We start from the raw sequence: 21,535 nt of genomic DNA on the forward strand, positions 1-21,535 counted from the left end.
CTGGGAAGGGGCTCCTTGGCCCAGCTTGGGTCCAGTGCTAGGAAGTTTGGGTCACACTGTGGAAGTTAAAGTGACAGCTCCACTATTTCTCTAGGTCGTCCCAGCAGCATGGGCCTGAAAGGGCATATAGCCTTCTTAAAAGATAGTTTGTCACAGAGATGGTTACAAGTAAATGTGGAAAGAAAACAATTAAAACAATATTTCATTCCTCAAAAGTAAAAAATGCTAGAGAATACTCAAAGAATACCCTTTGCTCACATGAAACCACTTAATTACTTTGGGACAAAAAAGCAATAGCATTGCTTAGAAGTAATAGCAAACAGTTATACAGTCCTTGTTAAAAGTACCTTAGATACTGAAACTAACTTATCACTATAAGACCTTATAAAGCAGGTACTAATATTACCTTCATTTTACAGATGAGTAAAATGAGGCACAGAGAGGCTAGTAGCTTAACCACAGTTACAAAGCCTGTTAGCAACAGAGTTGGGGTTTGAACCCAAACCATTATGCTTCAGAATACATCCTCTTTACCTCTACTCTGTACTATCTTATTTAGGGAAGTCATAGCTCTAAGACCCAGACTCTTCTATATAACCTAAGACTCTGGAGCATGGTAATAACAAAAACTCACTCTGCCACTCTCACCCATGTCCTGCTCTTGGCGGCCAATTTGTATGTGCAAAATTAACCACACCAAGCTTGCTTCTCTTATCTCTTCTACAGGCAGGAGAGCGACTTTGTTATAAGCCAAACTTACTGTGTTCTTCTGCTTAGACCCCTGCACTGGCTGCTCATTTTACTTAGGGTAACACACCCAAGCTCCTTCTGACCACCCACCCCAGGCCCCTTCCTCTCAGTTGCTCTCCCTGTCTTACTCTGTTTCAGCCACACTTGCATTATCTCAATTCCTTGAATGCCCCAAGCTACTGACTGCTCAGGACCCCTATTCTGTGGAATTTGGCTTAGATGACACTTCTTTGAACCCCTTTCCCATCACCCTAATCTAAATCAGGTCCTCTGTTATAATTTCTTTAATGATGGAAACAGACTTTGAGAGCTAATAGAGAAGTAATTATTTTTCCAGTCCTCTCATTTTAGACCTCCTCTTTATTCCAAGATAGGGAATTGGTTGCAAAATCTGGATAGTCCTTTTACCCTCTTGATATCTTCTAATCTCCTTCTGGTATGTGCAAAGAAAGTTTGGTTTGAATTTTGTAAGAATAACAGTAGGAAACTACATTTCTTCTTTTAGATTACAGCTCACAAACACGTTAATCCATGGCAAAAAGCCAGAGAAGAATTGATTGAGACGCATAAAATAGAGCAATGGCTTTTGACACAGGTATGCAGTTTTGCTCCAACAATGCTCAAGACCCTTTTTCCTTTAGGGATGATTGTTCCTACTTTGGTTGAACAGCCTTGTACTCCTCTACAGAAATATGTCAAGACATATGTAATGATCAGAGGTTACTGGGTCACCTCTTCCCTCCATGCTCTGCCCATCCTCCCCTATCCTAAATGCAGACATTCTAACATTGGGTAGATGGTGGACCCTGTTGCCCCCAGAGTGTCAGATCTCTGTCTCAGCTATCCTTCTTGACCCGACTTTTTCCCAGATCTCTGAAACGAGACGTAGAGCCCTGATGGACATGATGGGAGGAGTTCTAGAAGTCAAGAGGGAAGACATTTTGAAAATGGTGAGATTTCTGGACATTCCTATGGAAGGTGGAATGGGGAGTACTTAAGTTTGACCATTTTTATCATATTTGACCACCCGAGCTTTAGAAATTCTACAGCAACAAATATATAACCTCCTAATAACTTATAAACATAACACATCAGGCAAATGAGAAATTTGAAACCTCAGAATTGCCTTCCAATCTGACAAAAAGCAAATGAACAAAAATGAGCAACCATAATGGTTTTGGTCTCAACAGAAATCAGGGATAAACCTGCACCTGTAATTCTCCAGATATACCAGGAAACATTACCTTTGATACCTGACATAGTGTCCCTGGAGCTCAGGTGTAGTTCTATTAAGATATCAACACACACCTCCCAACCTGTCACCTAAGAGCCTGGGTACATCCCAAACTGCCCACTTTGCTTAAGTCACAAAAAAAGAGTTGTAACATTTTTTTCACATCCTTTGGTCAAAGTGTCAGGTCATTGTCTTGTCTTGCCAATGTGAAGAACTATACACTTTTAAAGCCCTTTTTTTTTTTAACTGTAATAATAACTTTAAACTTTTACTAACACAGCTATATTTATATTTGAGCTACAGTATATATGCTTTCCTTTATGTCTTCAGGCAATTCCTCAACCTGCTTTCATGGCCAAACCCAATACTTTATGGTCTGAAGAGGAAAGGAAACAATTCAAAGATTATGAGAAAAAAGTCAAGGAGTTAAATGAAGAAAGAGATAAGTATAGAAAGGTCAGAAAAGCAAAAATTAAAATACCTTACTATATCTAGCATTTTATTTCAATATCTTTTAAAACTAAGTGTTCTTTATTTTCTCAGTGTTTTTAGTAGCTTAAAGGATGTTTCAGCTTAAATTCTCAAGGGAATTTGGGGAAGTAGATGGAGATAAATTTAAAGAGTTGGAACAATTCAAAACAAAAAACATACTGCGGGTTTTTTTAAAATTCTCACTGATCTCAACATTTCCCACATCATTACAATTCATTTGGTCCTCCAATCATTCTTCAAATGTTTAATGAACACCTATTAAAATATGTTCAAGGCACTGCTCTAAATTATCCACATCTATTTGAGTTCAGTGATTCTCTTGCTTGGTTTGTTCTCCATCTCAAGGAAAAAGGACTTGAGAGAAGAATGACACAACTGATGCAGCATATACTTAAGGTTCTGATATGAGATTTTTTACCATGCAGTTCTACTTTTATCTCCTTACATTGCAAAGAAACATTCCCACATTAGAATTGCTTTCAATTAAAATAGAGATATAAAAGTTAATGGCATTCAACCAAATAATAATTATTCCTCTGTGAAGAAAGTAAGATCATACCATCATTTGAAGCAGGACAGTTTGTCAGCTTTATGGTGGCTACATCTCATGAACAACTTCTTGGGACCTGTTCTTGGCTGGTTTCTGTTTTTCTTCACTGCAGTCCTCTAACAGTGCCCTTCTAATTCGTCCTAAGGTGGTACTTACCTAAAGGCCAAAATGAGCAGTCTTGAATGCTCCAGAGATTTCAGGGAGTTAGGGACTGTAGATGCCTAAAGTGGTGCCATTTACTCCATGGTCTTGTGTTGTAAATTAGTCTGCTGCCTGCACCCTCACCTCTCTGCTCCTTGTTCATACTCACCTGGTCAAAATCAGCCTCAATTAAACCCATACTTGTCCTCCTCCACACTTGCACTATGCAGCAGGTAATGAAAAACTAACTGGTTTCACTCTGATGGCCTTAATCTTTATTGGGTCCTTAGAGTTGCTCCGCTCTAATAGCTGCTCTACTACTCCATTTGCCCCCTAGCTTAGTCCATGTCATCAAGACCATCTTGTTAAAAATGCAGACTTGCAGTCTGTCATTCTGAAGAAACAGGGATCCTGAGAGTTTTAACAGGCAACCAGGCGGTGCAGCTGCTGCTGGTCAGTGGACCACACTTTAATTAGAAAGATCTGAGAGGACCACCTCACAAATTCTCCTCTGTTCTCAAACTTCTAACACCTTACCTTCTCAACTCACTGTCACCTTATTTTCTATTTCATTGGGAGGAGAGAAGCAACTAGAAGAGACTCTCCTTACTCTTCTTACACCACATCTGTCACCCACCTGCACAGAATCTATACAATCTCCCTGCCTTTCTGATTCTTATGGAGGAAATGGTCTTGCATCCATCCATGCCTGATCCTCCACTTAGGCACTGGATCCCATCCTATCTTACCCATTCAACGTTGTTACTCCAGCAATATGGCCCTTTTTCCTGCATCAAGAATTTTTCCCTCTACTGGATTTTTCCCACCAGCACAGACATGCTGTAATCTTATATACTGTATTCATATCTCACCTTGTACAAAAGAAGAAAAAAAGTCTCCTTTGAATTGAATTCTTTAGTTCTACTATTCTTGTATTTTTGAGTTAGTCTGAACTTATTTCAAAAGAAAAAGTCAAAAGAAAAAATTCCCTTGACCGCTTTTCTCTCAATCCACTGCTAAATGTCAAAAAAATCCTAAAAAAATCTATGTTCACTGTCTCCAATTATGCTCTTCTCCTTTTAAAAAACCTGTGTATTATGGAAAGTATCAAACATATATAAATAAGAGAGAGTAGCATAATGACCCCATCATCCAGCTTTAACAATTATTGACTAATTGTTGTCTCTGCCAACTTCTTTACCCCCTGGCCTACGTCTATTCATCTGTACCTAATATACCTGTACCATATACGTATATACCTGTACTCATCAATTTTTAATTTTGCCATATTAGTTTTTTAGCTTTTTCTCCTAAGTTATTGGTACTGAGACATTATAACGTTCCCAAATACTACAGCATAAAATCTCTTAGGAACAAAGACATTCTCCTACAATAGCCATAATTGAACTATTACACACAAAAAGTTTAATATTAATATAATGCCTGCATCATTAGCCATGATCAGTGATTTCTAACTTTTTTTTTTCCCAGTATAATCTTTTTAAAGCAAGGCCTGCCCTCCACCCTCCTCACCTGTGTGTCAGAATGTAAACACCACTTCCTAGGAATGTGTGATGTTCTTAAATATTAACTTTGCTATTGACTTCTTTCAGTCATTAGAAGCAGAAATGAAGAAACTTCAAAACTCTATTCACGAAAGTACACAGAATTTTGATGAACACTTAAAAAGACTCTTTGAAAGGAGAGTGAAGGCTGAGATGGTTGTCAACCAGGTAAATAAAAAGCTTTACCTATGTGACTTTTTCTTTTAAGGAGTCTCCAGGGCTGCTCATTGTTCTGAGGATGAAGACCAAGACCCTTTCTGAAACCAAGGTCCTGCATGCACTGGCCTGGCTCCTGCTCCAGCCTCATCTGTGCCCCCCTCCCCCTCACCTGCCACACTCCCTCCTCTGGTGCCTCAGACACACCAGTGTCCTCCTTTTTCCCAACTCTGCCAGTAATACTCTCTGCCAACTTCTTTACCCCCTGGCCTATGTCTATTCATCTGTCAGGTCCCAGCTTCAAAGCCAGTTCCTCAGACTAGGTCAAATCTTCCTATTACATGCTCTGTTCTTTTACTTTCTATAACCTACTGCAAATGAATTTAAATTTATGTGAGACCACTTTTTAATGCTCCCAAGACTATAAAAACTCCATGAAGGACTGAATCTGTCTTGTTCATACCTGTATCTCCAGCAACTAGCAAAGGGCTGGGCTCAAACTATATGTTGAGTCAGTGAATAATTTACATGCCCCAAAAGACCAGATGAAAAATCTGGCTTAATTTGATTCAGCAGTGAAAATGTAAATGCAGTGTCAGTAACTAGAAGTAAGAAGACCAAGGAGTGAAGCCTTTAAATTCTTAGGAAAAATTATTCCTAACATTGGATTCTGTACCTGGCCAAGCTATCAGTTGAGTGTAGGAAGAGAATAATGATATATTGAGAAATGCAGTCTTAAACAAATGTATATGCACCCATTTTCAGGGAGCTATTAGAAGATGTGTCTCACAAAAGGAGAAGGTCAATCAAAAAGATGAGGGGAGATAAGGGAACCCCCAGGAGGATGTCTGTATCCTCAGGTCCCAAAAGGAATGGTACACAGAAAGGGTTACATTTAAGAGAGTTTAATGCAGGGACTCTGCTGAAGTATGGACAGGGTTAAGGTAAAACAGCAAGGAATAGTGAAACACCCAGACCCTAGAAATAGTGGGAAAGCGGTATCTTTAGAACTAATAAGGCAAAGAAAGGGACCCAGCAAGACCTGTAGCTGTGGGAGAGGGACTTCTTGCTCCTCAGGAGTCATGGCCATAATTAGACAAACATAATCACTGGCCCAGCAGGGAGGGAGTGTATGTATATGGCAGTCAGGCTTGGGGGAGATTGGGAATGAATGCCCCAGCATTAGCCATAATAGCAGTGTTAGTCGTAATGGTCAAAAGGTAGAAGCAATCCAGATGTCCAACAGCTATGAATGGATAAACAAAATATGGTTTCTCCATATAATGGAATATTATTCAACAATAAAAGGTACAAATACATGCTACAATATGTATGAACCTTGAAAACATGCTAAGTGAAAGAAACCAGGCACCAAAGGCCACATACTGACTGATTCTATTTATGTGAAATGTCCAGAATGAGCATATCTAAAGAGACAGAAAGTAATTAGCGATTGCCTTGTGGTGGGCCTCTGCGAAGCATGGAAATGAGAGATGACTGCCAAAGGATTTCTTTTTGGAATGATGCAATATTCAAAAATTGATTATGGCGATGGTTGCTCAACTCTGAATATACCAAAACCATTGAATTACACACTTCAAATGAGTCAGCTGTATGGATTGTGAAATACATCTTAATAAAGCTGCAATTTTAAAAGATATGCTTAGAACATTTTTCATACAAGATGAGGAAACTATTGTAGACTACTACGTAATATCAAAAGGAGTCAGGAGCCAACTTTACAAGCTCCCTTAAATGGGACAATTTAAGATTCATATTGTAATTAACTGAAACCCATCAAATTTGTTTAAATTCATGAATTTGTGATATTTTTAAAAAGAAAAATGCCAATCGTTCACCTTCAGAGGATAACAAACAATTCATTATTTAAAAACTGATAAAGAAAAAGCATTTTGGCAGGTATTCATTCTGCCATCCTATATGAATTGTACCACTAGGTAACCAAATAGCAGTAAGGTGAAGCATCTCTTTCTAAAAGAATTTCAATTAATAAGTGAAAAAGGAATGACAGAAATAGAACACAACTATTTTTCAACTCTCAATGAATTAATGGACCTGGGCATTGAGCATCTATAGCTGCTAACATCACAAAAAGAAAGACAACCTGATATTAGGTCCTCCTGATCAAAGAGATCAGTATCACCTTTGGTCTTGCAAAAAGGATCAAACATGGTCTGATCAGGCCTCTGATCCAGCCTCCATTTTTCAGGAAGTACATGGGATGAAGGACCCTAATGAACTCACTATAAGTATGCAGTGAGTAAAACCCAGACTAGGTGAAACTACAAATAAATGTAAAGAAAAGACAAGGATAGAAGAGAACCTGTGGATTACAAGACATAAAACATGTGGCAGATTTTTTTTACTACTTTTTTTATTAAGGTGTCATTGATATACAATCTTATGAAGGTTTCACATGAATGAGCAACATTGTGGTTACTACATTCGCTCATATTATCAAGTCCCTTCTGATACCCCACTGCAGTCACTGTTCATCAGCATAGTAAGAATGCAACAGTTTTTTTAAATGGACAAGTTATACTGTAATGCCTAGCGATACATACTTGGGTAATAAAAGTAAAAGAAACACAAGGAAGTGATTATTATCGTCAGGGTGGTGGTTGTTATTGGGGTTGAGAATGTGATGAGGACATGTGGAAAGGGCTTTTGAACAGTGGCAAAGTTCTATTTCTTGAACTGGGTGGTAATTACAAAGGTGTTTTACTGTTATAACTCATTAAACTATACACTTATGTATTTTTCTGTTTTCTCTTTTATCTTACGTTGAAAAGATTAAAAAGGCAAAATAACTGAGTAGTTATGGCAACAGTTTATATTCCCTTTTACTTAAAAACAATTTCCCTTACTTGTATGTCATAAACTTGCCTGATGACTACCAAGTCTATGACCCTTGAAAGAAAATCCTTTCCCAGGTAGGAGTGTATTGATCATTTTCCTCCCTTTCTAAATATTTCTACAGGAGGAACTGAAAATAAATAACCTTGTTTATTCTTTACTGTTGGATGAAGAAATAAGCTCCAGAGAAGCATTCCTAAACAACTACCTTGTGAGAAAGCAGGAGGAGAAAGTAAGTACAGTTATCCGATAGCTGAGTACAAGCATTTTCTGACAGCCCTGCTCCTTGTTTGTCAAGAGCTCGCACGCCTACCTTTCCCTTCCACATTCCTATTCAGCTCTGTGTGTTCCCTGGCTCCATGCCTGGGTGTTTGCTCTGGGATCAGGTGAGAGCATGCACTCCAGTCTGTTCAGAAAGTTATGTGATTCTACATGTGCAATCATTTAGTCAAAAGAACCATGCAACTTTCATATGATATCCAGTTTATAAAATGAGGCCATATAGCTTCATAATTAAAAGGACCCACTTTTATCCACTGGTTGTGGGACATTGAACAAGACATACAATCGTTAAGGTTTTGCAAGCTCTTCTCTAGGGAATATTGTTCTCTCTGGACCATTTGGCACCCTAAGTTTTACTAAGTTATAATAGGTTAGCTTATAGAATGAAAAGCTGTCATAGTCTGAAAAACTCGATTTAATACATAGCACGAATAGATGTTATATTAAAGAGACTGTAAGTGCAAAATGCCTGTCACATAAAAATTTCAAAAGATGTCAGCTTTTATTTCTAATATTAGTAAAGGACATCAATGAATCATTTAAAGTCTTGTATATGACTTACTTGCTAAGAGTCTTTTAAACAGCATAAGTAAGCAAAGCGCCTTCTAAACCCGATTCATAACAATCCTGCGGGGGACTGGATTTCTTTCACAGATGAGGAGACCATCTCCAGGAGGCTGGTAACATACCAAAGTTACCCACTAGTATGTCACATAGCAGGAATGGGAACTGTGGAAATAAATGAAGACCATATAAATGAGAACAAGCAGAGTATTTATTCAGAGCTTGGTATAGTAAGTGAATCAGTCACCATCACTGGCGTTTGGCAGGCAGGGTGATAGGAACGCATTTTAATGAAAAGAAGAGAGGTCTTCAGAGTGCACCCTGATTGGAAGCTGCTGGCATGAGGGGGCCAGGGTCACATTAATTAGAAGCCAGGAAACCTGTGTAACTGATTTGGGAAGGATATTTGGTTTTTTCTCGTTGGTCCCAAGTTGAAAATAATCACAAAATTAGGAAAGCTGAAAGTTATTGACCAAGTCTGACAATCTGGGGACAATCGCTGTGGTTTAACTTCCTAGCTGGTTGCTGCAGAGGTCGTTGGTCAGAGTTCTGTTCTTATATGTGGTCTGGCCATTGCCCAGTTTGTATTTTCAGTCTCTTAGAAACCAGGTCCATGCGACTTCCAAGCCTGTGCAATTTCATCATCCATTGTGCCCTGCCAAGAATGTAGTGTGCTCCACAGTCACTTACACATTCACGTACAGAGCTGGCTATACTGAGAAACAGGTGATTGGATGTTTTTTCTTTCAAAGTCTCCAGTTTGTTTTCTTTCTTCTATAAATGTTATTTGTAATGGATACTTCACTGACACATTTATCTTGTACTAGGAAACACCTTGTCCTTTTTAGTATCTCCAATATTATTGTTTATCCTGAAAAATCTCCACTTCCAACTGGCTATTCCTGATGTTATTATAGAGCCGGACTTCAGAGGCTGTCCGGAAGTCTAGAGAAGACCTCGATGTATACAAGGAACACTATGACAACTTACTGGCAGAAGACAAAGTGAGAGCTGTTGTGTTACCCATTCCACCAATACAATAGAGTTGCTGCTGCCTGGATTTGGGGAAGATTTAAAGGGATATAATTTAACTTCCTCATAGATTTTTCTCCTACTATAATTCTCAGTTATGGGTGAACTTCACTCTGTGCCATTGTATATTTCTAAAAATCACTGTGTAAAATAAATGTTTGTAAACTTCTCTGGTTTAAGCTTTCTCTTGTACAACTGAGAGACAGATCATCTAGACTTTAGGGCTTTTCAAACTTCAGATTGCAGACTTCATTAGTTGGCCATGAAATCAATTTACTAGGCCATGGCCAACAGTTTTATAATAGAAAAGAACAGGATAGAAAAACATAAAGAACAGAATGGGATGGAATGTAATAGAGTACCCTGCACTCAGGTAAATACTGTTTTGTGAAACTTTAGTTTTGAATGCTTTCTGAGACCTCCTATATGTGAGATACTTTTCATTCACTGAGGTGTTTCCTATTAAGAAAAATCTTTGAGAAATCCTTGCAGATTGAGTGGTCATCTTCTAACAACTCTACTTTATGAACCAAATTTTTATGGATTTTTAAAATCAAAGTGATACAACCCTATATTTTGAAGAGTATTATCAAAAAGTAAAAGGGCTCTGAACAACACTGCAATCCTGGCAATATGTTTGTCCTTAGGTTCTGGATCGCAGCTTTAAGAAGGAATTTTCTGAAATTCCGAGTCATCAAGTGGATATACTCTACAAACTATTTAAGCGGCGACCAAGGTTTGTTTATCCTTTGCTGTCATGTTTCTGAGAAAAGAGTTTGTAAATGAACAGGAATGTTATTATATTTCAGCTTTTTCTCCCAGTTAGATGGAATACTCAGTGTAACATCTTTTATGTGATAATATTCAAGTGTCTTGATCATAACTCAGTTTCTTTTTTTAGATTCTTCTTACATCTTAAGATAGGCAATGAAGAATAAAGATTTCATTATTTAAAAATAGTTACCTAGGTAAGCATAATGCTATTATAGGTTCTATTTTATACATGAAGGTAGTTCCTTTTAAGTCATAGATGGCATAGAGATTTATAAGCAGTTTTCCCAAGATGTGTTTGAGCAAGATGAGTCCCTTGTGGTATGAATGTAAAAGGCTCCCAGGACAAAATAGGTTTGGGAAAATACTGGGTTAAAAAAACTTTAAACAGTTTTCTTGACTGAAGAATTTCTCAGAACTTGTTTTTGGCCTTTGGATCTCCAAGTATAAGAAATAGAGTAAGGAGGGCTTTCCAAACTCATTTGACCACAAATCCCTTTTCCTCAAGAGCATCTCATGTGATTCTGTTCAAGACAAAGTTTGAAAAATGCTCATATAAATGACTGAAAATAACCATTATCCATTCTAAAGTACCTGATTTTTACACTGAGAATAGCATTAGAATTATATTTCACAAATTTCCAAACTTTTGTAAATTCAGATATCCATAATTTTTAATCAGACAGAATCTTGAAATCATAGAATTTGTCACAAAGGTATAGGCTTTGTGTCTGAGATACAAACTCTTTTCTCTCTCTTTTGATGGGTTAAATGCGACGTGGGGAATTCAACCTGGAACATGCCTCATATCTTGGTTTACCTACTTTTAAAGGAGCAAGTCATAATAAGCCTTGTGAAGAAAGTGAGACCTTCTGTATATTGGGAGGCAGCAATGGAAAAATCATAAGCTTTATTGTCAAACAGAATTAGCTTTAAGTCCTAATTCCACCATCTATCAGAACTGTGTCCCAATAGCTTCTCTCAGAGCCTCACTTTCCTCATTTAGAGAAAGAAGGAAACAATACTAACTTACTGTAAAGCATCTTGAATAGTAAGCTGCTAGCACAAACCTTTGTACCTGTCTTCCTTTCCCCCCACACCCCAAGAAAACAAAACTCATCTATTAATATAGATAAAAAGAGGTACTTCTCCAGTTGCACATATATCTGAACATATTCCAGGCTACTCACTTGCAAAAAGATGTCAGCAGAGGATGTATGGGACAGAGTCAGGGAACATCCACATTTCTCTTGGGCATTTATTTGTCTGCTTAAAATACACAAAGAGAGATGTTTTTTAGGGCAGGTGAAGCTGCCAGTGCTGACAACAGGAATATCTTATAATCCAGCCAAGGTTATGTCTGGGGAATCCAGAGTATGCAAAATCAAAGTGGATACTTTGCTCTTTGGAATCCACAAGCCTCCAAATGCCAAAGGAGAGTGTCATGCTATGTCATAGGGGTGTATATTTAGCATTTACTTTTTGTGTGTGAGAATGTGAAAGGTTGATGTGCTTTTATTGAATACCAGGATTCACAAACAGAAAGTGCACTCAGATACGGCCAGTATTATTCCTTTTGGAGAGCGACCAGGATCTGGGAAATTGAATAAGGATGCCTTTGCCCAGTTAATGAAAACCATGGATGACTTGGACAATATTAATAACATGCCAGAAGGCTTGGACCCCTTGGTCTGGGATCGTTTCTGCACAACCAGACGAGCAAAAGTGGAAAATGAACAGAAAGTATATAATAAAGTTTTATTTCAATTTCATTTCACTTAGTGTACTAATATCAAATATATAGAAATATATAGTTTATGGTGGCCAGTGCTTCGAGAAAAGCTAATTATATAGGTTTTCCTGCTAGGGTAGGAGTTAGTAATATTAATAATAATAATAATGAAATAAAATATTAACCTCAGTGTTATGGAGGGTTAACTATAGACTGTACTTGTAGACCTATGCTGTCCAAAATGGTGGCACTAGCCACATGTGGTTGTCTACTTGAAATGAATGTAGCCAGTCCTAGCTGAGACGTGCTGTTAAGTGGTAACTACACACAGATTTAAAAGACTTAGTATGAAAAAAAATGAAAGATGTCTCAATATTTTTATATTCATTCCAGATTGAAATAATGTTTTGGATCTACTGTGTTAAGTAAAATACATTAGTAAAATTAATTCCACCTATTTGATTTCACTTTTTGTAATGTGGCTACTACTAAACTTAAAATGACATAAGTGGCTCATATTTATGGCTCAAATTATATCTCTGGGACAGCACAGTTTTAGATATAACTTGCCTTCTCCTCTCTGCCCTAGTCTGGAGTAGTCCTCATTTCTTTTTGCATAGATTTGAATTATTTTTCACCAGAACCAACGTTATAGTTTTGCTAGAATTTTTTTTATTATTATAGCAAAGGATAACAATTTGAGAGTGTGTTTAATTGGGAAGAGAATCCTTCCTTTTTGCTTCTTGACCAAACCCTGCCTCCCCTTCCCCAAATTCCCTAAATTCAGAGTCACGTGCATCAGGCTGGCATATTCTTGCTAAAGTATATATGATTTTATAATTTTACTTAAGATGATGAGAACAAATTTTAAAGTAAGACATAAGAAAAATTCCAGTTGTCTACATACTTGATTTTCAGTGAGAAGCAAATATGATACTTTTCAAATCATTCATGGAATGTACCATGTTTTAGGCATCCTATGTTACCTAATGGCAGGGATTTAAATCTTTATTAATCTCTTAGAAAGATGGGCTTGTGAAAGTTTTACAACAAAGTTAAATGTTTTCTTAAGTTCTTTAAAAATTACTTTGCTTTTAGTTTCTCTAGTTCTGAGATGTTTGTGGTTTGGTTTCCTCAGGTAAAGCAGAAAGCAGCCGGCTTAATGGAAATGTCAGCTTTCCTCCAGAGGAGAGTTGAGGATGATGAGAAGGTGCAACAGGAAATTGAAAAAGTGTTTCATGAACTCATCCTGTAATTTGAACCTTTCATTCATGTTCATTATTTAAAGTTTAAGCTAGCGCTAAGTTAGATTGTTATCACAGAGGGAGAATGTGTACTCACTGGTTTATGTCTGGCACAAACCTCATCTGACTGGGCTTTATAAAGATTAATCTTTGAAAAGATGCATTTTGTTACATAAGACCTTATTTCAGAATGGAACTTACCCACGTGTTCCATTGCTCTTATTAGAAATAGGCAAATTTGAGGACAATCTTAGTACTTTTTAATCTACTCCTCCCACATGAAAATACAAAGAACTTGTTTCTGCTAGTGAGTACTTTCGGGCTTAAGCCACACAAACAAACTGTGTGGAAAATTAAGCAGATATTCAAGAAATTTCCACATAGACACCTAACCAGCTAATATCTTTAGCTTTAGGGAATCTTAACATGTTTGGCTGTTTGGGATATTGATTTAGGTCCTTGCTTCACTTCTGGCCATACTTACAGCCACATTGATAAATACTTCCCTGATGTTCCCAAATTCATTATTACAAATGATGTTCAGATCTAGGCTATAAGGAGGAATATTAACTACCCAGAAATAGATTTGATAAGTAGCATACAGAAACATTTTAAATATAATACCAGAAGTCAATATATAAAATCAGAAACTTGAAAGACTTGTTATTTGGTAGTATCTCTATTTTTCTCCCACTTATAATTGAAATTATATTAATCTTTTCTTAATCATAAAGTAAAACTTTATGATTGTATTTCTGTCCATACCATTCTTTGAGCAGTGCAAGTATAATTCCATATCAATAAGAAGAGGTATCATAGAGATATCTAATAAAGCTCACATCTGGACAAATATTTTCCATATTAATCTCCAGCATGTTTTCCTTCACCTTAAGGAAAATTAAGTTTGAATTTTATATTCTCAGATAATATGTGACATTTGAAATATAAATAAATTATAACTACTTATTTTGAAGACCTTTTCAATTTAGGTTACAGGAAGAGAAAGGGAAATTCCAGCTGAATTTGACAATCCAAATTCTCCTTAAACAAGGACAAGTAGAACTGGAGAACTTCCAGTTATTGCTAGAGTATTCTGATGCAATTCTCATCAACAGGAACATAATTGAAGACTTGAATTCTGTGATTCGGGTAATTATCATTTTTTATGGAGAAGAAAACAATGTATCACATGCTGTACCAAATATTTTTCATTATTCTCCCATTTCCATGATAAATCATTTTCATTTGGTTAAGTTAGTGGTTCTTAACTCTGTACATTAGAATCACCTGAAGAACTTTACAAATGTGTTCAGGTCCCACCCCTAAGCATGGTCATAATTTAAAAGCTTCCCAGATAATTCTAAGAAGTTTGGGACCACAGAGTTAAATGTTTATTCTAATATGCCATCGTTATGTTAGGTTCAATCTACTCACTAATAATAATCTTAGATAAGCTTAGGTAATTGATTTTAGATCTTGTTTCTTTATATAAACACTTAATTTTATAAATTTTGTTGTAAGCACTATTTTAGCTGCATTCTGCAAATTTTAATATTTTGTTTTAATTTCTTTCCATTTAACATGTTTTCTAATTTCCTTCATAACTTCTATTTGACTCATGGATATTTAGAAGGGTGTTATTTAACTTCTACACTTTTGAGGATTATGTGCTAATGTTGCCATACATTTTACTTTTACAAATGCTCTAAACCCACAATATATTGTTATTTTTGCTTTAGATAGTCAATTGTTTTTTACAATGAAGAAAAATAAGAAAAAAGTGTTTTCCATTTCATTTCTACTAGATTTTTGTGTGACGTTTCCACCTCATATGTACCTTCATCTTAAAGAACTTCTTTTAACTTCACTGAATTGAAAGTCTGCCTGTAATAAACTCTCTGTTTTTCTTTGTCTGAAATTATCTTTGATTCACCTTCATTGTTGAAAGATAGTTTGCTGGGTTCCTGGATTGTCAGGTCTAATCTCCACCTGTTTCTTTCTTTGATTCTTTTCTCTTTAAAGGTGTTCATTTTTTGCTGACTTACAGAGTTTCTGATATGAGGCCTACTATATATTTTTAATCTTTTCCTTTCATTTTCCTTTCCTTTTACTTTCATGCTAACTTGTGTCCTTGAATCTACCTACAAGTGTTTCCTCTAGACAGAATATCATTGGTTCATTTTTTAAAAAATCTATTGTGCCTATCTCTGCCTTTTAATTGTATAGTTTAATCCACTGACATTTAAGGTAATTACTGATAACGATCTTACGTTACCATTTTGATATTTGTTTTCTGCACATCCTATTCTTTGGTTCCTCCATCCACTCATTACTGCTTTTTGTATATAGTTGATTTTTTGCAGAATACCCTTTTGATCCCCTTCTCTTCCTTTTCTGTATACATTTTAGTTGTTTTCTTAGTGGTTACCCTGGGGATTACAACTGACATCTTAATTTTATAACAAACTAACACTAACTTAGTTTCAGTAGTATATAAAACACTGCTCTTATACAACTCTGTTCCTTCCCCTTTTTGTCACAAATTACATCTTTATAAATTATGTCTATTAACATTTATAATTATTGTTTCATGCATTTTTGCTTTAAATCATATAGGAAAAAAAAGCACAAACCAAACTACAGTAATACTTTTATATTTATGTAGTTACATTTTTAATTTTCTTCTTGTCTTTGAGTTACTGTCTAGTGCTTTTTCATTTCAGCTTGAAGGACTCCCTTTAGCATTTCTTGTAAAGTAGGTCTGCTAATGGTGGACTCCCTCAACTTTTGTTTATCTCAGCTGTCTGAAATTCTCCTTCGTTTTTCTGTTGTTAGGGTAGGACCAACAAGCATTATCAGATTTGCTGATGGATTGAATGTAATGGGTGAAGAGAGGTATCAAATATAAATCCTTAGTTTTGAGCAACTGAATAGATAATGGTGTCATTAATTGACGTGAGAAAAACTGGGGAGCTGTAGCTTTGCTGGGAACATAGAATGAAGGGTTTTGGCTTTTGTTAAATTTAAGATGCCGATAAAATATGCCAATGGAAAAATTAAGCAGTCAGTCAGAATTCAGGGGTGAGATACAAATTTAGGAGTGCTCTATATACAGGTCACATATAAATAACTACATATGGATTGTTATACACATGTATCTACATATAGATAACTTAAGCTATGAGATTGCTTGAGACCACAGAGGAAGTGGCAGAGATATTAAGAAGAGGGAGTTTGGGCCAAAGCCTGAAGCCCAACTCTGAAAGATCTAGCAGAGAAGGAGGCAAGTTAAGGAGACTGAGAAGGAGTTGCCAGTCAAATAGAAGGAAACTGAAAAACCATGAAAGAAAATGTTCCAAGAAGGAGGGACTCCTGCACTATGTCAATCACCTGGCAAGAGCAGTCTCAGTGAGGGTTGGTAGGAGCTCAATTAGTGTGCCTCAAGAAATAATGTTGAGGAAGTAGAGAGCATGACTACAAATAAATCTTGCAAAAAGTTGACTGAAAGGAAAGGAAAAAGGAGATGTGATAGCTCTACAGCAGTGTTTCTCAACCCTGGCACTACTGACATTTTGGGCCAAATGATTATTTGTTGTGAAAAGATGTCCTGTGTTTTGTACAAAGTTTAGATACCTGTTAGATGCCAATAGCATCCCTCGTGTGTCAGGCATAAGTGTTTTCAAACATAATTTAATTTTTCCTAGTGAGGCAATATTTCCTCCATTTGGGAAACACTGCTCTACAGAAAAACTTAAACTTAAGATTTTAGAGCTAGTGATGACAAGATCAAGCATATGATCAGAGAAGTTGGGTGGCTGAGTGAGATGGAGAAAATATCACCGAAAGTGGAAAATTCAAGGAATTGTGAAGCCACGCAGTGATAAAATGAAAATAACTTTTAAAAAAGGAGTAGCAGGTAGTGTAGTATAGTGGCATGAACTTCAGAAGGCTAAGTTCTTGAAGGAGAATAGAGAGAAAATGTAAAAATGTTCACTGATGAAATTCTTCTATGAATTTATTTTAGAGACATAGTAGTTTCACTATTAGCAATCCGGGAGAACATGAAAATATTCCTGAGAACATAAAAATATTCCTGAACTTCATGGAGGCAAGCTGAAGTGAAGTGCAAAACATCTAGGTGTCTAAATATATTTAACCCATTCAATCTCTCTTGCTTTTCCACAATCTACGAACTAGATACCGCTGTATCTAGGTGCATTAAACTACAATCCTTTGTTACAGCATCAGGAAGCAGGGCCGAGAGGAGGGGTACAAACACATACAGATTGCTAGACGGTGATGGCCAGAGTTCCTGTCTAATCACTGACATACAAAGCAAATGGACTAAGCCATTCAAATGTATTTTACAATCCCCCCTGTTTAGTGATTATCAGCCTTTTTAATGACCAGATTTTGCCCAAGAAGTAGTTTTTAACACCTGCCACATTTCTAAAAAATTTACCTTTGTTATCTAAGTCTCTAAGAATAACATTCAGCTTCAAATATTCTATATTCTGTATGCAGAATCATATTATATATTTTTTTTAAGACTCAAGGACAAAAGAAAGTTGCTAGCATGATGGAAAGTAAAGACGTCCACAAAGGAATATTTCAGATTGAGTGGGAACATAAGAAAATGGAAATGGAAATGGAAGATTTAAATCAGAAGGCTTGGGATATTCAGATGCTCTTTTTTTCAAGAGATCGTCAAAAGGTAAATTCTCCCTGCCCCGTTATATAATTAAATTTCACTCATTAATGTATTTACTCATCCAGCCAGTATTTAATAAGAGGCCTCTGTGACACCAAGCATGTTCTAAGCCAGTAGGATTTCATAACGTGTCTATGAATTTTCTTCCGGTAGTTTATACTTGCTGCCTCTGATACTTCATGACCCATTCAGTACTACAGTCCTATCTTACAGTTCATCAGGGATTTCCTGATTGCCAGATCCAGAGGTCCCCTTCGCAGTCATCACCATCCCTCAACTCTGTAGCATTTGTCCATCTTAACTGCCATTCCTTTGGCTTTTATCATTCCTGTTTTCTCCTGTTTTAGTCTAACGCGTCAGATCATTCTGCCTCTTTACTCATTTCTTTTGCTTCTAACTCTGAAATATATCTATTCTTTAAGATTCTGCCCTTAGCTCTGTTTGTTTCTTCCCATTCCTCTCCTTTGACGATCTCCTTTTTTCTAACTTCAGTGATCACTTCTAAGAATAACCCAAACTCTCAGGATTCCAATTCAATTCCAATTGCATTCAAGCTCCCTGGCCCTGACCTCCCTCAAACGCTATTTCTGTATTTCCCACCTCTTAATAGCATTAATAGCAGCTCTTCTTAATTTGCTTATTTCTCTTCTTTTCAGCCACTCACTCAGGCTTAAAGTTGTAGTCATCTTTCATTCCCCACTTTCTCTTGACTTCCAAGTTTTGTCTAGTTCATCTATTTATTCCCTCATCCTCTATCCCCACTGCCTTTACAATGGCTTGGTTCTGATCCTTTTCAATGATTTAGACTATTTTATAACAACCTCCTAATTGGTATTGTGACCCTAGGTCTTTCTCTTACCTGTACTACATACTGCTGTGCAATTAACATTCCTATTCAGCTCTAATAACATATTACTCTGCTCAAGCATTTTCAACTGTTACCTTCTTACCTGGCAAATGAATTATGAAATCCTAAGGTGAGTGTTTAGTGTCCTTCAATCTAACTTCAAACTAATTCCCACTGTCCTCATACATCAGTATACTCAAACCAAACTGATTATTTTCTAGGATTTTACTATAGTGCCTTTGGTCATTACTGGTTTTTCTACCAGAAATATCTTTTATTTTTTATTTTTTCACATTTCAAATCTTTATTTTTCAAGGTCTAGTTTAAATGCCACCTCATCTATAAAGCCTTTCAATTCCACAGTCCATATCAAATTTCAAACCACCTTTGAATTCACATGTCACTTTATACAATTTCTGGCAACTAATCATATCTACCTGTTCTTTTTTTCTTAAAGACTAAGTCACATTATCTATTTTTGTATTTCTCTGTTAATATGGGATTCAAATGAGACATAATAAATATTTGGTCAGTTGAATAAATGAATGAATCAAAGAGAAAACAAACTCTAGGCATTTGTAGCTATTAGTATGTAGGTGAGCATATCAGTGGCTAAATACAAGTTGATATTATGGCACTAAAGTCAAATCAATCTTAAATTAGATAATATTTATGGAAACAGTAACTTTCAAAACTAAGATAATCTTTATAAAGTTATCTACTGAGAGAAATAGAGAAAATAACCTTATGTATGTGGTTTTTTTTCTCTCAAAGTACTTAAATGAACAAAATTATGAGAAGTCAGTTGCCCTTCAGATTGGAATAATGGAGCAAACCATTGATGTTTTAGATAAGGTAGGTCTCAAAGATATTCATCATTATAACCCTAACAGTTGTGAATCATTTGAATAGTGTTCCAAATCAAGAATTCAAACAGAATCCACAAAAATCTTGGTCCTTTACTGATATTCAGGATCTAATTAGAGGTCCCTGAATAGTATCTTTGCAATCTTACAAGTGTGGTAGACTGAAGCACTTCTTTTAGTATTAGAATTAACCCCTTGGGAGATACCTAAGTATCTAGTTAGTAGATATTTAGATTTTATAGATCTATTTCATACTCAGATACCTGGGTATGAATTTTCTATTTAACATTAGGTTATGATTTATGTAACAGAAGTGTTGAGAGTCTTTTCTTGGCATTGTGAAGGCTTTGTTTCTTCATAACTACTTAATGTTGTTTTGCATAGCATATATAAGATGGAAACAAAGTAATTTCAAAGCTATGTTTTTTTTTATCTTCTCTCATTTTTAAGAATATACCAAGATTTTTCCCAAGATGTGGTATTAACATACCATTCTATCTTTCAACAAATAATTTATATGCAGGCTTATGCGAGGCACTAGAGTTATGGTGATGTTATCTTAATGATGATAATGAACTTAAATTTTAAGAATGTCTTTGTAAATATACTTGTTCAAAACTATTTTTGTGGGATGTTATGGGAACAAAATTTCAGACCCACAAAAAGAATGTGGAGAACTGCAAAAAACTACTAAAAAAACTGGGAAAGTCCAGCAATCAAAAAGATGTAGCAAATTATTCTCTAAGCTGCAATTTACAAGAAGAGTTGGTGGCTGTCTCAGAAAGAAAAGACATCTGTAATGCAATGGGTAAGCACTTTTTTCTTCCTCTTTAAAAGTAATCAGTATTCCTGAAATATGTACAGTAGTTATAAAGCTACCACCATTTCTTTCATGTTTGATTCTGAGAACTGTTTCTAGATTTGAAATTACAGATAATAATCCAATAATTCCTTTCTTCTTCTTTTTCGGAATAGGGTCTAAACTGACTTGTGAAAAGATTGCCAAAGAACGATATGAAAACATGATGCAACAAAGAAAGTTAATAAATATTTCAAAAGAACAAGCTGAACAGATTTCAATACTGCAGGCTGAAGTGGAAAGACTAAGGATGAAAACATTTCCTTCCCTTGCTCAAATGTAAAAACGCTGGTGGGAAACACAAGGCCAAATCAATCATTTAAAAAATAACTTGATTAAAATGACCTCTTTTTCTCTCATATCTGGAAAATTTAAGTAGGACCTTTTCTTAGTTGCATATTTTTAAAAGCAAATTATTTAATTTTAGCCTTAATCATTATAAAAATGTTTGTCCTTCCTGAATGTGTAAAATATGAATTTTGAACGAGATTTTAACTCAGAAAGTATTCCAGATCTGTTTTATTCATTTAGCCTTAATTTTTTGTTTTCATGGTAATAGTATAGAAAGTCTTAAATACAAAAAAAATTATTCTTAGCTACTACTGGCATTTCTCATTTTATAAAATTACCAGGAAAGTTTTGAGATTATAGATGATTTTTTTTCATTAGTAGCTGTTTATTGATGACTAGTTTGATACAGTTATTTTAGATCTTCAGAATTTTGCCCAAATGGAATCACAAGCATTACAAAGTTGTTTTTTCTTAAAAATAAAAAAAGGTAGGAGACGGTTGGGAGTGGACCAACCTAGCCATAGTGGCATTTGAGAATAAATTAACAAAAGAAATTTAGTATTACCATTTA

General features: G+C 35.9%; 1 protein-coding gene across 3 annotated transcripts in view; it reads left to right on the top strand.

Moving 5' to 3' along the window:
- Window positions 1-21,333, top strand: part of CFAP43 (cilia and flagella associated protein 43) — an 83,348-nt gene extending 62,015 nt beyond the window's left edge. The window contains exons 25-39 of one of the 3 annotated variants that reach the window (XM_073240469.1): window positions 1,256-1,345; window positions 1,620-1,700; window positions 2,315-2,440; window positions 4,781-4,900; window positions 7,890-7,997; window positions 9,206-9,337; window positions 9,529-9,615; window positions 10,291-10,379; window positions 11,944-12,157; window positions 13,285-13,397; window positions 14,380-14,539; window positions 17,940-18,104; window positions 19,723-19,803; window positions 20,469-20,622; window positions 20,790-21,333. In XM_073240469.1, coding sequence (XP_073096570.1) covers window positions 1,256-1,345; window positions 1,620-1,700; window positions 2,315-2,440; window positions 4,781-4,900; window positions 7,890-7,997; window positions 9,206-9,337; window positions 9,529-9,615; window positions 10,291-10,379; window positions 11,944-12,157; window positions 13,285-13,397; window positions 14,380-14,539; window positions 17,940-18,104; window positions 19,723-19,803; window positions 20,469-20,622; window positions 20,790-20,956 — 1,887 coding nt within the window. In that variant the 3' untranslated portion in view covers window positions 20,957-21,333. The remainder of the gene's footprint in view (window positions 1-1,255; window positions 1,346-1,619; window positions 1,701-2,314; window positions 2,441-4,780; window positions 4,901-7,889; window positions 7,998-9,205; window positions 9,338-9,528; window positions 9,616-10,290; window positions 10,380-11,943; window positions 12,158-13,284; window positions 13,398-14,379; window positions 14,540-17,939; window positions 18,105-19,722; window positions 19,804-20,468; window positions 20,623-20,789) is intronic. The other 2 variants (XM_073240470.1, XM_017660481.3) reach the window with 2 other exon arrangements.
- Window positions 21,334-21,535: the final 202 nt, after the last annotated feature.

The sequence above is a fragment of the Manis javanica genome, chromosome 7 (genome assembly GCF_040802235.1).
Source record: "Manis javanica isolate MJ-LG chromosome 7, MJ_LKY, whole genome shotgun sequence".
Classification (NCBI taxonomy): domain Eukaryota; kingdom Metazoa; phylum Chordata; class Mammalia; order Pholidota; family Manidae; genus Manis; species Manis javanica.